The sequence below is a fragment of the Cloeon dipterum genome, chromosome 1 (genome assembly GCF_949628265.1).
Source record: "Cloeon dipterum chromosome 1, ieCloDipt1.1, whole genome shotgun sequence".
Taxonomy (NCBI): Eukaryota; Metazoa; Arthropoda; class Insecta; order Ephemeroptera; family Baetidae; genus Cloeon; species Cloeon dipterum.
In genome coordinates this window covers 13,585,827-13,604,764 of record NC_088786.1, presented here as the reverse complement: position 1 = coordinate 13,604,764, position 18,938 = coordinate 13,585,827, and the positions used below count along the sequence as shown (strand labels likewise).

At 42.9% G+C, this 18,938-nt stretch overlaps 3 protein-coding genes across 11 annotated transcripts in view; 1 reads left to right on the top strand and 2 right to left on the bottom strand.

Annotated features, from left to right (window-relative positions):
• Window positions 1-178: 178 nt before the first annotated feature.
• smog lies at window positions 179-11,622 on the bottom strand. Of its 6 annotated transcripts, none has more exons than XM_065493840.1 (15): window positions 11,458-11,620; window positions 6,713-6,846; window positions 6,433-6,578; window positions 5,805-5,946; window positions 5,426-5,624; window positions 4,789-4,900; window positions 3,718-4,014; window positions 3,193-3,261; window positions 3,025-3,134; window positions 2,779-2,962; window positions 2,417-2,716; window positions 2,097-2,255; window positions 1,909-2,046; window positions 1,813-1,833; window positions 179-1,450 (listed from the first exon to the last, which is right to left on the bottom strand). In XM_065493840.1, the coding sequence occupies exons 2-15, from the start codon at window positions 6,801-6,803 to the stop codon at window positions 1,283-1,285; spliced, it is 2,136 nt and encodes a 711-aa protein (XP_065349912.1). In that variant the 5' UTR covers window positions 6,804-6,846; window positions 11,458-11,620; the 3' UTR covers window positions 179-1,282. The 6 variants fall into 6 exon arrangements, with proteins under 6 accessions (XP_065349912.1, XP_065349936.1, XP_065349928.1 ...); XM_065493864.1 differs by having other exon boundaries at window positions 1,909-2,034; window positions 11,458-11,619; XM_065493856.1 differs by having other exon boundaries at window positions 6,433-6,575; window positions 11,458-11,619.
• Window positions 11,623-13,153: 1,531 nt separating this feature from the next.
• RFeSP (Rieske iron-sulfur protein) lies at window positions 13,154-14,889 on the bottom strand. Of its 2 annotated transcripts, XM_065497531.1 has the most exons (6): window positions 14,589-14,889; window positions 14,247-14,390; window positions 14,008-14,185; window positions 13,800-13,948; window positions 13,307-13,482; window positions 13,154-13,248 (listed from the first exon to the last, which is right to left on the bottom strand). In XM_065497531.1, exons 1-5 carry the CDS (start codon window positions 14,794-14,796, stop codon window positions 13,343-13,345), a joined length of 819 nt encoding a protein of 272 aa, XP_065353603.1. In that variant the 5' UTR covers window positions 14,797-14,889; the 3' UTR covers window positions 13,154-13,248; window positions 13,307-13,342. The 2 variants fall into 2 exon arrangements, with proteins under 2 accessions (XP_065353603.1, XP_065353602.1); XM_065497530.1 differs by having other exon boundaries at window positions 13,154-13,482.
• A 546-nt stretch (window positions 14,890-15,435) lies between these two features.
• Window positions 15,436-18,938, top strand: part of chinmo (Chronologically inappropriate morphogenesis) — a 46,068-nt gene continuing 42,565 nt past the window's right edge. Inside the window, exon 1 of one of the 3 annotated variants that reach the window (XM_065497527.1) lies at window positions 15,436-15,715. The gene's annotated coding sequence lies outside the window, so the exon portion shown is untranslated. Of the gene's footprint in view, window positions 15,716-15,824; window positions 15,985-16,316; window positions 16,482-18,938 lie in introns of those variants that run through there. The other 2 variants (XM_065497529.1, XM_065497528.1) reach the window with 2 other exon arrangements.

The window sequence follows — 18,938 nt, the reverse complement described above, 5'->3', positions numbered from 1 at the left end:
TTTTACCGCTTCTATCCATAAAATATTTACTTAATTGCAATAAAAATAAAAATAAACGAACTGCTAAATTTTTAAAATTAATTTCACAAAATCTTCGTTGGAGAATCCTAATTTTGAGAAGTCTCTCTAATAATAGGAATTAATTTTCATGAGTTTGAAAAAAGTGAATGAAATCAACTTTATATTATTCTTTCCACATTTCAATAAGGGAACTTTATTTTGTATTACGCAACTATTACACATTATCCTGCTATCAGGCGTGTCAACATAATATAATATGTTTAATATTTTCTCATCGATCTCTCACATTTGCACTTTAGTGAAACATTTTCAGTGTTTTCACTTTCATTCCAACATTATCACATGTTGATGGCTATTTATGCGTTGTGTATATTAAAAATCCACCCCAGAGGTACACAAATATTTCTTCATTATTTGCTGAGTGCGCTTGCATGGCGCCAAATCAAAAGCACAGAAAATACCCATTGTCGATACAAGAAAACTGATATTTTAAAATACATTTTGCACTTCCGTGTTTATATGAAAATTTGTGTGCTTAATAAATTAGCAGAGAACACGCAAAATTACATAATATATCAGATATAATAAATGCGTTAACTTGTTTCGCGGTTTATCTGCAGCGCGTTTATCCCTTTCACTCTGTAAGAACACTCTCATCCAGACAGCAATTGATTTGAGAGATGCATTGCCAGGGAGATTTTTTAAAACCGTTTATTTTCATTCAATCCTCGATTTATTTTTTGTTGACGTTTGTCAACTTTGTCGCGAAGATTGCATACATCCTTTGAGGGGGCTGAACACACTTGAATATATATTTTCTTCATTTAATATTTTATATAAATTAGTGGCGGGTTAGTTTCTCTCTTAGCTTGTCTGTAATTAGTAAATGCTCGCGGCAACCCTGCGGTCAAACATTGATCGAGATGAGGACCTTATATTCTAGTAACCTATCTATTGTCTAATACAATCTTTGGTCCAAGCTGCTTTCTAACATTGGATTTAAGCACATTCTGCGCCCTGCAGTGCAGTGCCTGAACCAGCCGGATATTTTGCCAAAATTATGGTGACTTCTTTTACAATCGAACGTGGTGAGATCAAATAATAAACAAACGTCCACTTGTGTTAACAGCTTTCCAGTGGACCGAAGCGAAATTCTCAATTAGCTCCAACCTCCATAAAACAGTCTTGGTCTGATATTCAAGATTTTGGGCAAAATATCTGGCATTTGCCTGGCTGCAAGGGCTCAGGGGCCGCCTTTCGCTCATTTGCGGCCGTGCTCGCTGTAGGCCACTGAAGGCCCGTCGTTGTAGATTGCACTAGGGCCTTCAATACTGCACACCGAGTCCTCGGGCGTGCGCGAAACTTCAGCCCCGTCCTCGTTTTCATGATGACCGTGATGCTTGGACGACTTCTGCCGGTGATGCAGAGCCTAATAAGGATTCATTTTTAGCGATGCACGAGGAATCAATAATTTTGGCTAAGATGTTTTTTAACTTGCGCACGATGGAAGAATTTTTGCTTAAGATTATTGTGAGTGTCATTAAATTTTGTGACTATATTTTTTAAGAAACTTTTTATTAATTTTACTTTAAATCAAACTTGTTATTATCAATTTAGGGAAAAGCCACAAATAAAAAAAATAAAAATAAAATTAAGACTTCACTACAAAAACAATTCTCACTTCAATGGTGGTCTGTTAAACTATAGCACCAGTTAAGCTACAGAACAAACTACTTCTGCATCAAGTCCTCCCAATGCCCAGTTTTATCATGTGTCCGCATGCTGTTTTACCTTTTCACGACTGCCTTTCTTCTGTTAGCACGATTAGAAAGCACAGAAAATCAAGAATCAGTCAAAAGTCAGCAGGTAATTTTGTCTGTGTTGTACCTGAAGGGAGAAGCGCCTGTGCGCTACCTTGCGCCCTCCGCGTCGCTTGGAAATGTGAGGGTTGTCGTAACGGATAGTTTTATTTTTGAGCACCTCCAGTTGAGTGTAAAGTCGCTTCAGCTCCGCCTGGTACATTTCCTTTTTCAGAATTAGTGCCGTGCATATTTCAGAGCTCGCGAGCTACTCACCCGAATGTCATCTGGATTCATGTCAGCCAGGCTGACCTCCGCGAAGTCGGCGTCCACGCAGGCGCCCAGTGCCGGACTGGCTGGTGCCGGAACCTCACCAAGCAGTGGGTACGGCCGCGTGTTTGGCTTTTGCTTGGCGGCCAAGTGGCAGTACCACCACTGAAATACAAATTAACAGTTAAAACTGCAAAATCACGTCTCGTGAATATAGGTATTGTTTGGATCTTAAAAATTTCAAGTAGCCGCCAATGAACATTTTAGTCCCTGCTGATGCTCCCGTAGCAGTTCAGTTGAAAGTAATTTAAAATGTTTAAACCTACCTTTGGAACAAAAATGAGCAGCAGGACGATGGAGTTGGTTAATTGGGAGCGGGCCACGTAGGCGGAGAAGGCCATGTCAGGGTGCAGGTGTGGCCAAGCGAGAGCCCTTAGTACGTAAAAGGGCCCGCTGACCAGGAGCTCGACCACCAGGGCCGCGCACAGGAACTCTCGCTCGCGGTATTGCGTGAATGCGTTCCTGCTTGCTATGCTGAGGTGTAGGCCGAAAACTAACAGGCCCAGCTCGCCGGCCTGCGTCACCAACTCCCACCAAAGGGGTTTGCATGTCGGGAAAGAGACGCCCTGGGTGACCAAAAGATAATTTTTGATACAAAATTGATATAATTTGGGGATTTGTAGACTACCTGAAGAGTGCGTCCTCTGGTCATCAACGCACCAGGCCTTTCCTGCAGGGTGTGAAGTGCGGTGGCTGTGTGGCCAGCCAAATAAACAAAAGCAATCAGCACCATAGCTGTTAAGTACTTGAGCAGATCCTTATCTCTGACCACCCAACGATGCGCCTTCCGCGTGCGGAATTCAATTAAAATCCTGCGAGAGTTGAGCAAAGTTCCATGCACAAAGTGGATATTGAATAAAATAGACGCACTCACTTGTATAGCTTAAGAATGATTGCCCCGTAGCAGATAACGAAACCGAACTCCCGGCACCAGGTTTCAAGTAGACAAAATTCAACTGATGGATTGAAGAAACGCACCAAAACCTGCAAAATTTAATTCGTTGTACTCGCTATCTCTTTTCAAGTTTTCACAAATACTTACTGCCGCATATAGCAGAAAAGTACCAAACAAAATCGTTTCCAACATGGTCCACATACTTGATGAGATTGGCTGGAGGAAAATAACATTAAATAATTATTTCCTAAATTGCTTGCAACTTTCAGGAATTTGACGGATAAAGCTAATTTGAGGGATAAAATGTTTTAAATGGTAATTATATGCCGTGACTTATTTAATTTCACTAGCAAACAGGATTGCATAGGTACTAAAATTATGTAATTGATGTCTGCCAGCAACAGAATTTATTAATTGACAAAAGTTTGCCGTAGGTATTTCATCACAGCTGAGTTTTCACTTCCAATTGTTATGGTTCGCTATAAGATATTGTGGAAAACTGATATATTTTAATCGTGTGTGTGTACAGCAAAATTTATTATTCAGTGTATAATTGACAAATTTGGAGCGTCTATAGCATTAATTTTAGAATATTCGTTCTCTATAGACTCTAGCTCTATTTAGCACCAAGTTCAATAGAACTATCGGTTTTTTTTAGTTCATTCAACTGACCTTTCTTTTTCTGTTCCTAAAGAGGGTGATTGATACGATCAGAGTGATTGCCATGCAGACGGCCTGGGTGGCGAGCAGCGTGACACGCAGGGTCGGCTGTAGCTGTGCTTCGCATAGGCCATCCTTGCACGGCTGGCACTCATCAGGGCATCGCACGCACGTACGGGGCCCCAACGGAACTTCAGTGCTCGCAAGTGTGCCCGTCCAGTTGTCGGGACCATCTGGATCAAAGAAGCCTTCGATGCAGCGGCAGGAGTAGCTGCCTGAACAAAACCCTTTGCCTGGCACAAAGATGCACTGAAAATATGCATATACCGTGCTTATTACGTGACCTATTTGAGTAAGATAAAACGAAAAATTTGTTTATAACGACAAATATTATGCAGGGAAATAAAGATCAACTCGATTTTCATTTCTAGGTTTGGGAATCTGTCGTTTGAATATTGCCAAACAAATTAAATGCCATATTTTTTTGTTGAACAAGTGTTGATACAAATTTTGCACTTCTTTGACACTTATTTTAGATTTTCAATGCCATAAGTGGCGTTGGCTGAACCTACCAGCCGTATGTATCTCATATCTAACATCAATCTATATTTTTTACTGTCTGACGAGAAAATATTGCATCTCACAAACTTGATTGTTTGTGTAAAAAAATGTACCTCACAGAACTGTTATGAAAATATACTGCCAGCAGAGCACGGAAATTTCATTCATAATCTGATTTAAATGTGAAGTGCTGTCGATCGATGAGGTATGGTGGGCAACATTAAATTTTGGCATGAAATAGTAGCGAGTGCGATTTTCTCGCGGCTCAAAAATAATTTCTCTCGATGTTTAATGGAAATTCGATATCGATAAACGAAGGGGTGCACTTTTCCTGCCGGAAAATGATCGACTCCGCACAACACCGAGAGGTGGATGGTTATTGACACACATTTTTAATGGATCTACACGCTGGCGTCGAGTATGAGGGAGCGCCGGCAGCCAGGCCGGAGAGTGAATTATCTATGCAGGGATCATGGCAAGGAGAGCGAGCGAGCCCGAGGAATTAAAATTAGCAGCACTCACCGTGGATGTGGCTGGGTCGCACTTATGGGTTGCCTTAAACAGCGAATCATTTCCATCGTCACACTGATCGATATCCAAGTACTTGAGAGGCAGTAGTAAGGACAAAGAACCTCTGAAACAAAATGCGAGGCAAGCGTTAAGTCAATGTTGTACCCGAAACGTGAACGAATGACCAAGAAGTTAGATAAAAATTGGTGAGCGATGGAAAAGGGATAGTGATCAATTGAACGCCACGCTCTTAGTTAATTTATTCTACTCTATAAATTTGAACAAAGATAGCGAGGAGAGCAAATAAAAAAAAACACAGCATAGCATTTTTTGAAAAATGTGAAACATCATCACTTTTTTAAAACTATTTAGTTGCTATAATATTTACTTGAAATGTGTGTATGTAATTATTTGGCTGTGTTCTAAGTACCTTTCAGGACGTGATTTCTTTTATCAAAGTGGTTTCCGTTCATTTTAAAAATAAAATATGTAATCTCTGGACATTTTTATGAAGACTCTAAAAATAAAGTATTTATAATATATTATTATATTTTAAAGATCTTCTTCAAATTATGGCCTTACTATCGCCTCGGGGGTTTAGCATTTGCATAAACAAAGTATAGGGCGACATGCGCCAACGCCAACGTACCTGCCAGATACAGGGAAGATGGCGGCCAAAACCCACTGGGACTGGGAGCCATCACAGTCCCAGAAGGGCCGGCTCCAGATCGGGCCGGAAGAGTTAAAGGGTGCTTCGAGGGCGGCAGCCAGGTGCGCGAACCGCTGGGCGATGGTGTTGTTGTTGGCGGCGAGTTCCAGGCCAGAGTCATTCATCAGCAACACTGGCTCTGCGTGCGAAATGTGACCGGTTGAATTACCGTCCCAATTAGGCGCACACAACAACAAATTGTATTGAAAAAAGCTAGCAAGGCGCGCAGCACAGCAGCAACGCGACACCCATAAATCTCTTTGAGAGGCAATTAAAAATTTTGTGAGAGACGCTCCTGCTATGAGCTAATTTATAATACTTTTGGAAGTGTCGAGAAATACGAGGCCTAGTGGTGAGGCGGGGGTGCGAGGAGTGCGCAGGGTGCGCCACAGCAGACCTAACCCCTTGGGACCCACGTCAGGGGGCAACACAGAGAGTAAAGCGCCTGCTTCGCGTGCCGTCTGAACAACAAAGTGAGAAAAGCACAAATTTCAGTTGTGTGTCAGTTGTTTCTAGCCTAAATGAGTGAAACTGAAGAATAATATATAAAATATTTAATAACCAATTTAGATTATGTGTTTTAGGACCACACTAGAGTGCTTTTTTGACATTTTGGGATCGGGACTTTGAGTCAGAGAGCATTGCTTTATTCACCTTATTCACATTTTATGTATACTTATTTATGCACTCCATAATAACTAGCAAAAATATAATCTTAAGAATTCAGTTCGAAAGAAATTATTTCATGAAATGAAAATGCTGATTTCTAGAACTTTTGATTGGTTGAGTTAAAGCAGCTGAGATCTTAGGTCAAACGGAAAAAGAAAATTCATATCGCTTTATAAATAAATTTTGAACTGAATTTATTAAAGGTAGTAAAAATAATTTTTGGAATAAAGAGAGAAAACAATACAAAAAAGAAAAATCGTTTTGTCATTATGTGTCACCTGCAGGTGTGGTTGGATGAGCGCAGGGGAAGCATTGTGCAGCAGGTGGGGATGGTCGAATGGCTCGGCTGTCTGTCCGCATAAGTAGCTCTTGATGGTCAGCGTGTCCAGAGCAGACTCGAGTGCCTCCTCAGCTGCCGAAACTGCTGACAGAAAAAAGTTTTGATTGCTTTTTCAATACGAGAGCGCATGCTGCAAAGGAAGCTATGTTTCGCACAGAAATTTCTAAGAGGATCAGTTTAGCGCGCGCGAGACGACAAATTGAATCGGTGAGACTCACAAGTTTGCTGCGTCGAGAGTTGCAAAGCCTTTGAAGTTGAAATGAGTGCCAGGAGAGGCAGCAGAAAAGTTCCACCTGGGCCCCAAGACATTCCTAAACGTAGGCCTTCACTTCAGCGCCAAATCGAGCCGCAACTGGAAGAATCAAGAAATTTTTTATTACATTTGCTAAATCCTCCCTCCAGTTTGTGGGTTGTGTTTCCCTCCCTGACGCAATTGTAGAGGAAAATTATTCGTGGATTTTAAAGTGCTTGGCGGCTATTTTGAGACACGTTTTCAACAACGCCACGGCTTTATGTCCGTATCTGTGGTTCTGCGCTTTTATGTGTTTAACAATCTATTTTCCTGGTGCTAAACAATATGTATGTATAAGCATATATGAAATATGTAGCTAAGTAAAAACAAGTGTTAACCATTATTTAATATTTTCAAGCAGACCCTGTTAAAACACAGATAATTTAAAATCGGCAAATGAATCGATTGGATTGACGATATTTCCTGGAAAACAATGGTTATAGATAAATATTATTTTTCATCAAAGTCAATCACTGAAATAACTTATTTAAATGTTCTAGACCAAAATATCCAGAGAAATTATCCCAGCAAAGATGTGACACAGGAAGCTGAATTAATTATCAAAAGCTGCTGTTTCTATCTGGTATGTGTATGAATTTTTCTAGAGACTCACATAAGCCTGCTTCTAATTCATGAAAACGGCTACAGAATGCTATACAATGCGCAACTGTTGCAAAAGGAAAGATTTAATTTTGGCTAAGCCAACAGATGAAACTTACTAGAAAGGGACGCACTCTGTAAATAATTTCAACACCCTGTCAAAAATGCGGCCAATAATTGCGGGACGGAATTGCGCTGCTCTAAAAGTAGTCTGCTCGGGATAGAAAAAAAATTGGAAGCTCGCGCCGTTCTCTCTCGCCAGCAGAGGAAGAAACAAAATTTCCTGTTCTAGTAGTGGTTCTCCGGGCGCCAAAGACAGAGAGCTTTCTTGCCACTTGAAATTATAGAGCTCGCGCGCGAATACATATATTCCATTTAGCGCAGGAAGCAGCCGAGCGCGCGCTGCAGGAAATTATTCGCAAATCCTCGCATTAGCGGAGGAAATTCGCTGGGGCAAAAATGGAAACGAGTGAGAACGAATGTATGAATGGGGGACAGGATGGTCAATTCGACGACGGGAGACAATTCGTCCGGCGCCGAGAGAAAGTGCTGGAGCACAAACAATCTGTCCCTGGTAATGGGTCTGCCGAGTGAGATTTCATATATTGCACTCTCGCTGCGTGTGTGTGTGTGTGTGTGTGCGAGCGAGTGTATGTACACACGGCCAACTATCGTTCCAGCGGCTCAAAATAGACGTCGCAGCAAAGTAGAAAAAAGCTAGTTGGGGAGAGATAGAGCTTCAGCTTGCCTGTAGCCAGTGGAATAAATATGGTGACAGTTTATTACAATCATAGATTTTAATATATTGTGATACAATAAGCTTTCATCTTTATTTTAAAAGTCGAATTTCTCTGCTTTTAGAATTGAAAAAGCACTATAGATGTTTAACAACGATTTCCTGACAAGATCGAGTAGTGTAACATGGAATGGAGCGCGAAGAGCTGATGTTTTGATTTATTTATTTATTATCGAATCAATCTACAAGTCGTAACTTTCTTTCAGCATTGAATTTTAGAACCTATTGATGAACCGAAGCGAAGGAACTTTTAACATAAAAAGTATCAATAATTGCAAATAATTATTGTTTTATTCAGTCTCATAATCCGTCCTTACTGGTTGTTGCTGAAACATTTACTTAACAAAACTCATCATGCCCATTAAAATTTCAATAAAATAACAGTAAATTTTTTCATTTCTGAAATATCAGAAAGCTGTTTTTATCTATGTTGCCATCTAAACGCCGTTTGTGTAAGATTGCTGTGCTCAAAACAAACCAGCTGTCGTTTACTGCCAGCTCAAAATTGCTTTCCTCCAAAACTTTTAATGATCAAATTTGCATGAATCTGCCGTAAGCAAAGAGAGAATTTGATTGTCCTGCGATCAGAAAGTGCACAAGTTGAATACGCGTCATTAACATTAAGGTTGATTGTGTTGGGGACGATTTAGCGAGGGAGAAATCTGGGCCCATTAAATGGCACGAGAACTGTCGCAGCGGCAGCAGTCGTCACGAGTTCTCATTTCGCTAATGATTTGCCAAGAGAGCGGTGGCAGCGGCTGTGAATTCTCTAATCAAACCACCCGAGCCGTGGCACAGATCCGACGAAAGGTCTTTGTTTTCCCAAGAAACTGCCTTTGGAAACACATCAAATGCTGGCTGGACATTCATTCCACGCCACATTGAGGCCAAAAATAGTTTCCACGCTGCTTTGGATCCCGTTCAAGAATTTATAGGCTGAAAACGACGTGCTTGCAGATTTCACGAAGCGATTTTCGATGGCGAGATAAAGCGCGCAGGGCGTCAAAAATATTTTTTTTTCGTCCGGCGCACAGCCGCCCGCTGGCTGGTCTCGGCTCCGATTTATTTTATAAATTCACCGTCCTGCTGACACACGGTCAAGGTCAATTTCTGATGGAGCAGATCACCTCTACTCCACAGCTGCTGCTGATATTTGTCCGCGGCGTAAATAAATAAAATAGACGGCCTTTTTGTTGTTTTAGTAAACTAGCAGGGGGATCCTGAACACTTTCACAAGTTTTCGCGTGTATTTTAGTTTCAAACCAGAAATAATAAAATCAGCAGGCAGTAAAATAGTCGATATTTTATACATGCACGTTTAACTTGTTTATTTTTATCCTTGTGTTTATGTGGGCTGTGAAGCTGAAATGCAGATTTCGGTCTATATAGTCCGCATAAAATATTAGCTAATTTTGATAATATGTATTTTTGAAGCGTATATCACATTTTTAAGGTATATTTGTGTTAGCTTAATGTATCTATTATAACATTTTTTATTGAACTTTTGGCTTGCTGATTAAATAATTTTTTTTTCAAAAGATTTAGGCATATTGGCATTTTATTCAGAAAATTTTGTCACGATGTTTAGCATTTTAATTAGCAAGTTACATTTAATGACTTTAATTAATCGATACTTTATTAATATTCTGATTCATTTTATCACCAACACTCTGCTTTGCTAAAAATTGAATTGTTAAAAATTACGCGATATAATTTAACAAAACTGGAATGCTACAGAGTTAGTTTGAGATTTTGAAAAAGAGGGAATAAATTTTGTAACGGACAGGTGAACAGCTAGCCACTAGCACAAAACATGGCAGTGCGAGGTAGAAGGCGAATCCACTTATTGAAAATTGTGTTTAGGATGAGGAGCAAAAACCGGCTCTAGCAAAGAAGCCGAAGCGTACCTTCACAAATCAGTGCCGCAGCTAGCCGAGCGCAATTTGAGGAAAAAGCGGGCGGCTTTTTGCATGAATCGCACGGCCCATCAGTAGGCTGCAGCCAGTGAGCAGGCAAATTCGGGCAAAAGGTGCGGCGGTGGCACAAAAAGCGGGCTGCATGGGCGCCGCGATGAGTAATGGGCTCTCAATTTGTCTTGTTGCAGGCGGACGGACGAGCGGGCACACTCTCTTGCTGTTCGGGGTTGCGAGATGCGAGGGGAGGCTGCACGGAGCGCGAAGGGGTGCTCGGCCGCCGCGCCGATGCGCCCGACATCGATTTTATGGTGTTTGCAAAGAGGCGTTCTCCGTCCAACGTCAACATCCTAATTGAATTCCGCCGCCGAGGAAGCAGATATCCGCGATACAGCCGCCGCGAATCCACTCCAACGTGGCCCCCACCGGGTCCCCGCGGGGGTTGCTTCAGGGATCCCACGCGGCTGGCAGGCGGGTCTGCGGGGTGCGATTGGCGCGCGGGGAGGCAGCGGAGTGCGCCTCCTAGGCACGCAGGTCCGCCACCGCTATCCTGCTGCCCTCGACAACGGCAGAAAAAAGGCCAAAATAAAATCCTTAAGTGAAATCCTCGACCGTATGCCATAGGGTTAGGGTGACAATGTCGAGGGAAACGCCAGAATAAAATAAAAAATAAATAAAAAATCGCCAGGGGCTCGGATCAATGGAGTCAATGCAAATCCAACTGTTGAAGAATGTTATTATCGCACGGGGGTGGACGAGGGAGAGTATGTGGGATGAGGCGAATTTGCATGGCTACGACCTTTTGCAACGGCAGGCCCTGTGTATAATTTCGTGACAAATGCAACAGGGTGTGTCTCATTTCATATTGCTTCTCTGGGGAACCGTTATCTGAAAATGGGGTGTAATTTCGAAAAGCCACCACGCCTCTTGTTTGAGTGAAATAATTCGGACATTGAAAGCTATCACTCTGAATTAATTTGATAAAAGTGCGTCGGCAGAGAGAAGGACGAGTCATCGATTTGCTCTGTTTTCGCAACGCTTGCAAATTAAGAAGATGGGCCTGTTTCATTGTGGAGGCGACGTCTTGTCTGCCTCTGCTCTTTTACTCTCTCCTTATTTCTTTCTCTCATGCAAGTAAAAGCGCAAAAATTAGCGGCGCTAGCGATACAAAAAGGCAGAGCGTAACCCTTTTGGCCCGAACAAAGCGATGAGGGCGAAACAAAAAATTTCGCAGCGTCTTTCAGGCGGCCGCACTCGGCTCGAGTGCTCCGAATTCGCACAAAGCGCCAGAATCCCGCCTGTGGAAAAGGCTGAAGAAGCAGCGCGGCGGCCGCCCCCTGGAGCCCCGCGGCCCCTACTCACCGTGTGCGGGCTGAGCTGCGGTGCATCTGGGGCCCACTTAGCCGCATCTCGGTGCACACACACTCACTTCCACAATTCGTCTGTTTCCTGCGGGTGTAGCTTCTGCTCGTGTGGCTCGGCCTCGGAAATGCTCCAGCGGCAGTCCTTCGGGTGCGAAAAATACCCACGGCGCCTGCCCAATCGCTCTCTCTCTCTCTCTCTTTCTCTCTCGTTCTATCTCTCGGCGGCAGCCCCACTCTTTCCAGACCGGCCGTAAAAGACCAGCCGCGCGCGCGATTAGTTTTGCCAACATTACCCCCGCGATTGACACCGAATTTGGGAATTATTACAGGGGCCGCCACCAATTACGAGCCGATCGTTTAGTTTTCTCCCGCCGTCATCGTTGTCGTTCACCCCTTCTATGTCGATCGCGTGTGTTCACGCACAAATGAATGGAGTGCGGAAAATAATGTATTTACGACGTCCACGCCCGCTCTCTGTTGCTGCGTACGGCAGCCTGCTCGACATCCCTGTTTAACATGTTGCATAACCCGCTTTCTGAGTGTGTTAATAATGTTGCCTATAATAATTGCATTGTTTTATATTGAGTGTAGAATATTTTTACATTAGTTTTGAACAGACACTCAATGGTGACTTAATAACCATCTTATTTTTACTGCCCGCGATGGGAAAAATATAGTACTTTTACATTTTTTGTTTTTGCTGTCTAAATATTTCATAAAAACAAAAAACCATACATTTCACGTTTTGAATTGCGGTATTTTTGTATCGATTTTCTCATCGTCTGCCTCAAACCACTACGACTGCGATATTAAAATTTTCGCTATGAAACAGACCACGAAAATATAAGTATAATTTATGTTTTAAAAAAATAGCTAGTCACAATAATCATTACCACATATTATTTCATCTTATTTAATACGGTTGCGTTTTTAAGACTTTGTTATTTTATTTTTTTTCAAACTGTGTGACTTGCAGGAAGAATATTTTTAATATTATTTCATAGGTTTTGAATATAATTCAGATTAAGCTCAACGAGATTCGATATCACATAATTTAACATGTTCTCCTAAGGAAATTTAGATGGAAAACCATTTTGAAATTCTTTTCCATCTATATCTGGTCCAATGTAACGCCAAATTTAAAATCAGACGATAATAAGGCAAAATAGTGTTTTGGTTTGCCACCTAATTTATTATATTTGATATAGCGAATTTTTATTTATTTCTTGCATTCCTTAACCATCCTTGATTACTTCCCTTCTAAAGGTCTCTGCCAACCGACAATTTAAGGCCACTAGACTGAGTTGATCTGCGTCAGCAATGCCTCGTACCAGTCAATTATGCCAGGGTTAATGAAGACCTTTGCCTAAAGACCTCAAAGTACTGTTCAACCACACACGGCAAATACCTCCCAGTTCCTCCTTATGACTCGCAGGACAACAAATGCTTAAAATTATTCAAAAAACAAACTCTAAATGATTCATTTTTTTATTATTTTAAATAATCTATAAAAATCTAACTTCATTTTCTTTCTTAAAATGAAACTGTAAGAAAAACTGAAAATAAAGTCAACTAACCACGATTGAAATGTAAATATATTAGTGTGATGCATTGACTAATGTATCATCTGCGACTCAATAAATCCGAAGGTAATTCCAAGAAGCTCTAGTGACTCTTAAAAAACCTAGTACAACTTAGTTTTTAATTTTTTTATTTGTACAACTTAACAACATTTCATTTTTTCAGCATATCTGTGGTCTCCAAATTTAGCTACTGCCTCTCCTAAATACTTTAGGGAACAGAGAATCAGCGTGTTGGTTCAACAGTTGTCGAGAAATAGCTATTACGTGAGGTTGGAAGGAAGTCACATGCAACCATGTCGCTTAGCCAACCACTAGGAGATTTTCGTCGACGAACTCGTAGGGGGGAACTTCGAGGTTAAGAGGGGCAGGACCCTTGCGGATGCGACCAGATGCGTCATAGTGGGAACCGTGGCAAGGGCAGTAGTAACCGCCAAAGTCACCTGGAATAAGGTTAATTTAATAACATCTCATTGCCCCTATAGCATCCTCATTTATTATGCTCGGCAATTAAAATTTTAATATTTGGCACATCCCAATGAAGGTTTGAGGTCAAAGGTTTATGGTTTAAAATTGATTCACTTTTCTATTTCACTACAAAGCAGAAATTATTTATATGTAAAGACAAGTATTTTACTACACACTAACGTTAAAGTTATAAATTTCAACTGGAAACAAAGAGTTAAAAATAAAGGTTCCTTGTTCCTTTCCATTTAAATTGTAAAATAATTCTTAAGTTACTTCTACTATCTCATCTTACCAGCATTAGCAATGGGCACGCATCCCAAGTGGGTGCAAACTCCAAGCACGATGAGCCACTCTGGCTTTGCGGCTCTTTCGCTGTCATGCTGAGGGTCACGGAGGGTGTTAACAGGAACGCTCTGCTCTTTGCTGATTTCTTCAGGAGTCCTATCCAAAGATTCAATTTCAAGCCCCGTTTGGTTTGACTGTTTCCATCAAAATCATACCTGTGGCGAATGAACAGAGGCTTTCCTCTCCACTTGAAAGTGACACTCTTTCCTTCTGGGATGTCGGACAGTTTAATTTCAATTTTGGCCAAGGCCAATACATCAGCAGACGCACTCATGCTGGAAATGAACTGACTGACTACAGCCTTAGCACTGTAAGCAGCGGCCATCGAAGTACCTAAAGAATGGATGTTGATGTTTAACGTACATATTTTTAAAATAGCTAATGCGCCTCAAACCTCCGACAACAAAGTACGAGAATGCTTTTCGGCTATCAGCACTTTCGTCATTCTTCGATGAAGGGCTAAGGGTGTCCTTGCGCCTGTATGCAGAAAAATCCGGCACCTGAATGTCCGTGTGGGCGAATCGAACCTGAATGTTGCCTGGAACGAAAAGAGTCAATTAAATTTTGCTGAAGCCAACAATGTAATCTTTTGGTGTAACAGCTGAGCGGTCACAGATGGTCCGGTTCAGCAGTTTTATAGAGGTCAAGTTTTATGAACATGACTCTGAGCATCAAGTTTTATACATAAATATATGTTTCGGACTCATTGAAATCTACAAAGCTAAAGAAAACCTACTGCTCAGGGCGCCTGAGGAGGTGGCTGCTCCCGTGGGCAGACTTTTGGCCAAAGAGTAGCTGGTTTTCGGAGCGACGGAACTCGGCACCACAATTGACTGGCCGACCGTGGCCGCCGGGGCGGCTGCCTTGAGGCCAGAGGCTACCACCTGGGTGCTGGTCTTAAGGTAGGGCGCCAAGGTGCCCGATTTCGAGACGATGTTCATCATTTTGGTGCTTCTATTTACGCCGAACCCGAAATTTTTCTGCTCGACGATCAGCCAATATGGCGATGGTGGTCGAAAAGGGGGCGTAACGGAGAGACAGTACGAACTAGCAGTACGAACCGGTTACAATTAACGAAACAGTTATTTCTTTGTATTATCAAAACATTTTTATTTTCCAGCAGGAGAGAAAACAAAATTTGATCAAATATTGAATATGTAAGTATTATACGATTTAGCATTGCATTACGTGATCATTAGCAAATATTAAAGAGCTTATTTAACAAAAAAACCATTTCAGTCATTTTAATTTAAGGAAGCTTGAAAATGAAATTTTAACTGAAAACATAATTTTGAGTTGTTTCTCACCAGTTTATTTTAAATTTTAGCAAAAAGGAAAATCATTGCGCATTGGGTGAAAGAAAATTTGTCAAAAACCGGTTTAGTGGTTCAAACTGGTTAAAATAACCGGCGGGTCAACTTCTCACAAACGAAAATTGGTGGCGCCAAAAGTCTGGCACTGGCATGCACAGGGTGGGCGGGCAGTGGCGCGACCTTGAAGGCGCACTGCGAATTCACGCAGCCTGTGTGCTGGTGCGGCTATGAGAAATTTGCTCGCCGAATTTCGCACCGAAAATTTTGCAAACTAGGTCAATTTTTTGCAAATTGGTCTTTTTGTTTTAATTGGCAGTTGGACCGAAAAAGAGACCAAGTCGTGCTCAATTTTAAGCAGGACACCCCGCCGAGCGTGAAATTCGCGAGGGTGCGTGTTGGCGAATATGTGCGAAAATTTTCATACCAACAGGCCGCAGTGTTTCCGGCCTTGCAACTAACAATAAATTTCTTCTCTATGAACGAGTAGTGCAAATCTCGGAATTAGTCGGTGAACTGCTGCCTCCGGCCGAACGGATTCGCCGAGACAGAGGTAAGTTTACACCGGGGAAAGGGTGACACGCGCCGACGCGGCCGGTCGGCGGCCGAATCGGCCTCGGGGCGCACGCGAATATGCGCGAAATAAATTGCATTATAGAAAAGAATTCGCGGCGGCGGCGACGGCTGCTGCGAGTGGGGGGAGCAGGGAGGGCAGCAGGCGAGAGTCGTGTCAAGATGGAAGTTGCATACGAGCATTGCTTCACCTTGAACCGACGGCGACAGCCTTGACTGCAACTCCGACTCGGCGGCCGACGCACGCAGGTAGGCCGACAACATCTATTCACCGCGAATATGAATTGGGCAAATCGGGCCGACGGCGCGGGACAGCGCGGCGGGGACGGCAAAAAAACCGGTCGACCCCCAAAAATAAACGCATGCCGATCGGGGCGGTCGGCACGTGCGCGGAGCCGAAACCGGGCAAAATGCGTCGGCCGGCGATTGGGTGAAAGCACAAGGGTTGGTCGAGAGGGAAAGTCAGCAGCAGCAGTTGACATTGATCGTCAGCAAGTGCAGGCAGGGCGGCCGGGGGTGGGGGGCGTGCAGGCAGGGGTGGCCGGAGCGCACTCGGAGTGCACTCGCGCGCGCGGCCCGAGGGGAGGGGGAGCCCACTGCTGCTGCTTCTGCTGCTGCTGCCGAGAGCTGCCTAACGTCGGCCGTGATTAGCGACTCGCATCTCTCAGGGTCCATTTTGCGCCCGCCGCCTCTCGGACACTGCACTGCCGATGGCCACGCTGCCCGTTTGAGTCCGTCAACTACCGGTAGGTCATTGTTGTTTTTCGCGGCCACTCATACCACCAACAACCTCGTGAGGGGTGTCACGCGCCTTGGGTTGGGCTCGAGGGTGTTGTCTTTTGCCGGACAGTCGCTAGGTTTGTAATTAAACCGTTATTCCGGTTGCCAATTTGAAAAAATACTCTTTTTCGTTCGAAAAAGTAATTTAAAAAAAAATTTCAAATAGAGAAACAAATTGCAAATTGTTCGCAAGTCGGTTCTTGGGCACGTTTTGACTGCAACCACACCAATTATTTCCTCTGCACCGTAGAGTATTATTTTTTGTGCTTCTTATTTTTGCGGCCTTTCACGTGTTTATTTTGATTCTGCCGGCATGCCAAGCGGGGGACGTTTTTATCCCTCGCGCGAATTTCGAAGCCTTTAAATTTTCGCTACTCGGAGAGCCGGCGTGTGTGTGTATATTTTACAGTCAGTCGGTTGGTTGGGTTGCTGTGTACTTGGGCTCGCATTTAGTGCTGCTGATTTAATGCAACACACATGCTCCATTCGTTTCCGGCAACACGCGCGGTGCCAGCAAAGTCTTCCTGCAAATCGTGCGGCCAACATTTTGATTTTGACAAAATTTGCCATACTCTGCAATTGTTGCAGTTCTTTTTATGTTTGATTCTTCAAACAAGTTACAAATGCTATACGCTTTGATTGCTAATTTAAATAAGCTTACAGATTGGTAAAATTTTATCAGTAAATGATAAACTGGCCGTTTCCTGCTTTTTAAAGTAGGGTTTCATGGAAACATTTATTGACTTTGTTGTAGCATTTAGATTAGATAAAATGTGCTTGGAGAACAGAATTTATTTTTTTTTCAATCTAATTCTTAAGAACAGCGTTATTTGCATCTGCGATCTATTAGATCGATAGGTGCAAATTTAAAACTCAAGCTATGAGTCAAATCTAATTTCAATTTAATTCTGGGGTATTGATGTGGATGACACCAAAGACCTAAAGTGGACTCATTAGTTATAATATGATCTTTTTCAAATCGCGATCGAAATAAAGTTTTGCTGTTGCTTCCATCGCCAAGCACATTGAAATGCCTTCACGATTGAAATTGAAAGTAAAACCCGCTTTGATATCGCGGCGCACATTTTACTCGCTGCAAGTGCCCCACCTCTTGTTTACATTGATCCACCCCAAACATGCCTTATTCACCCACATTGATCTGGCCGGCAGCGCCGGTGCATGGCGGCAAAGAAAGTGAGAGTCTATGTTTTGTCTGCGAGAATTTCGAAACTCAGTCGTCTGGAGTCGGAATGGAAGGAGGAACAAATTTTGCCGCGGCTGGCGGCCGTCTGCGAAAACCTATCCTGTGACATTGAATAGAGAAAGTCAGTGTCTAGGGCCTCCTTGAGGCGAGCCAGCCAGGCGAAATGTAAATTCGCTCGTTTCGGATGCAGCCCGGCTGCACACACGGCGTTAGTTTGCCGCTGTTTTACTTGTTTCTTTCTTTTGCTCGCCGGCCGATTCGCCTATCGTGTTTCTCCTCTCCTGCTCTCGTATGCAAGCGGCGCTGACAATCACCTTGGCTCCGCTGCTGCTGCCGCTGCCACCGCGAACAAAAGCCTTTTCAGACGCATTCGCACTCGCACACGCATTTGCAGATAATTAACCGGCTATAAATACGCGACGAGCCGCCATTTTCGCGCGCGGATTTTGCAGAAAATCGATCTTTTTCGCGCCGTCTTCTGCTTCTTCTTGCGTTTTTCTCGACGTTGGTCGGTCGGTGCAGCAGCAGCAGTCGTCGTTCGCACGAACGAGCCGAGCCGCCCTTGTGTGCCATGTTTCTCGTGTTTTCGAAGCCAGCACGATTCGCTGAATAAACAAATCCCATTCGCGCGAAATCGCACAGAATACGCACGGCTGTGATAAATCGGCAATTACGCGTGTAAATTGCAACCGTCGGCGTCACAATTCATGGCACGAGCACATTTTTGGTCTCTTGGTCAATAGCAGCGACGGTAGACCAAGGTCAACAACATTGGACTGGAATACTCGAAAATTTCAATGCTCTGCTGTTGAGTAGAAAAGGGGAAGCACTGCATTTTTATGTGATTAAATTTTAAGTAAAATCAAAGTGTTGAATCTTAATTTGAAAATCTTGATGCAAATATGATATAAAAATAAAATAAATTCTAGGAGCATAGTGCTGTTCTCAGGATTGCACCTTGCTAGGTGGCAGATTTAAAAAAAATCAGTTTTTTACTCCCCCTATCACGATATATATACTTATCGTCGATAGTCTGACTGTGACAGCAAAGCGTGTTTGATTTTGCACAGGTTATTTTAACAGTAATTAAACGGCATGGTCTGATTTGTGATTTAAATTGTATTCAAAGCAGGTTGCCTAAGCACCCTGCATCACATAATTCAAACAATGCTTGATTTGCATCCTTTAAGGTTTGGCTGCTTTGCAAATAATGCTAATA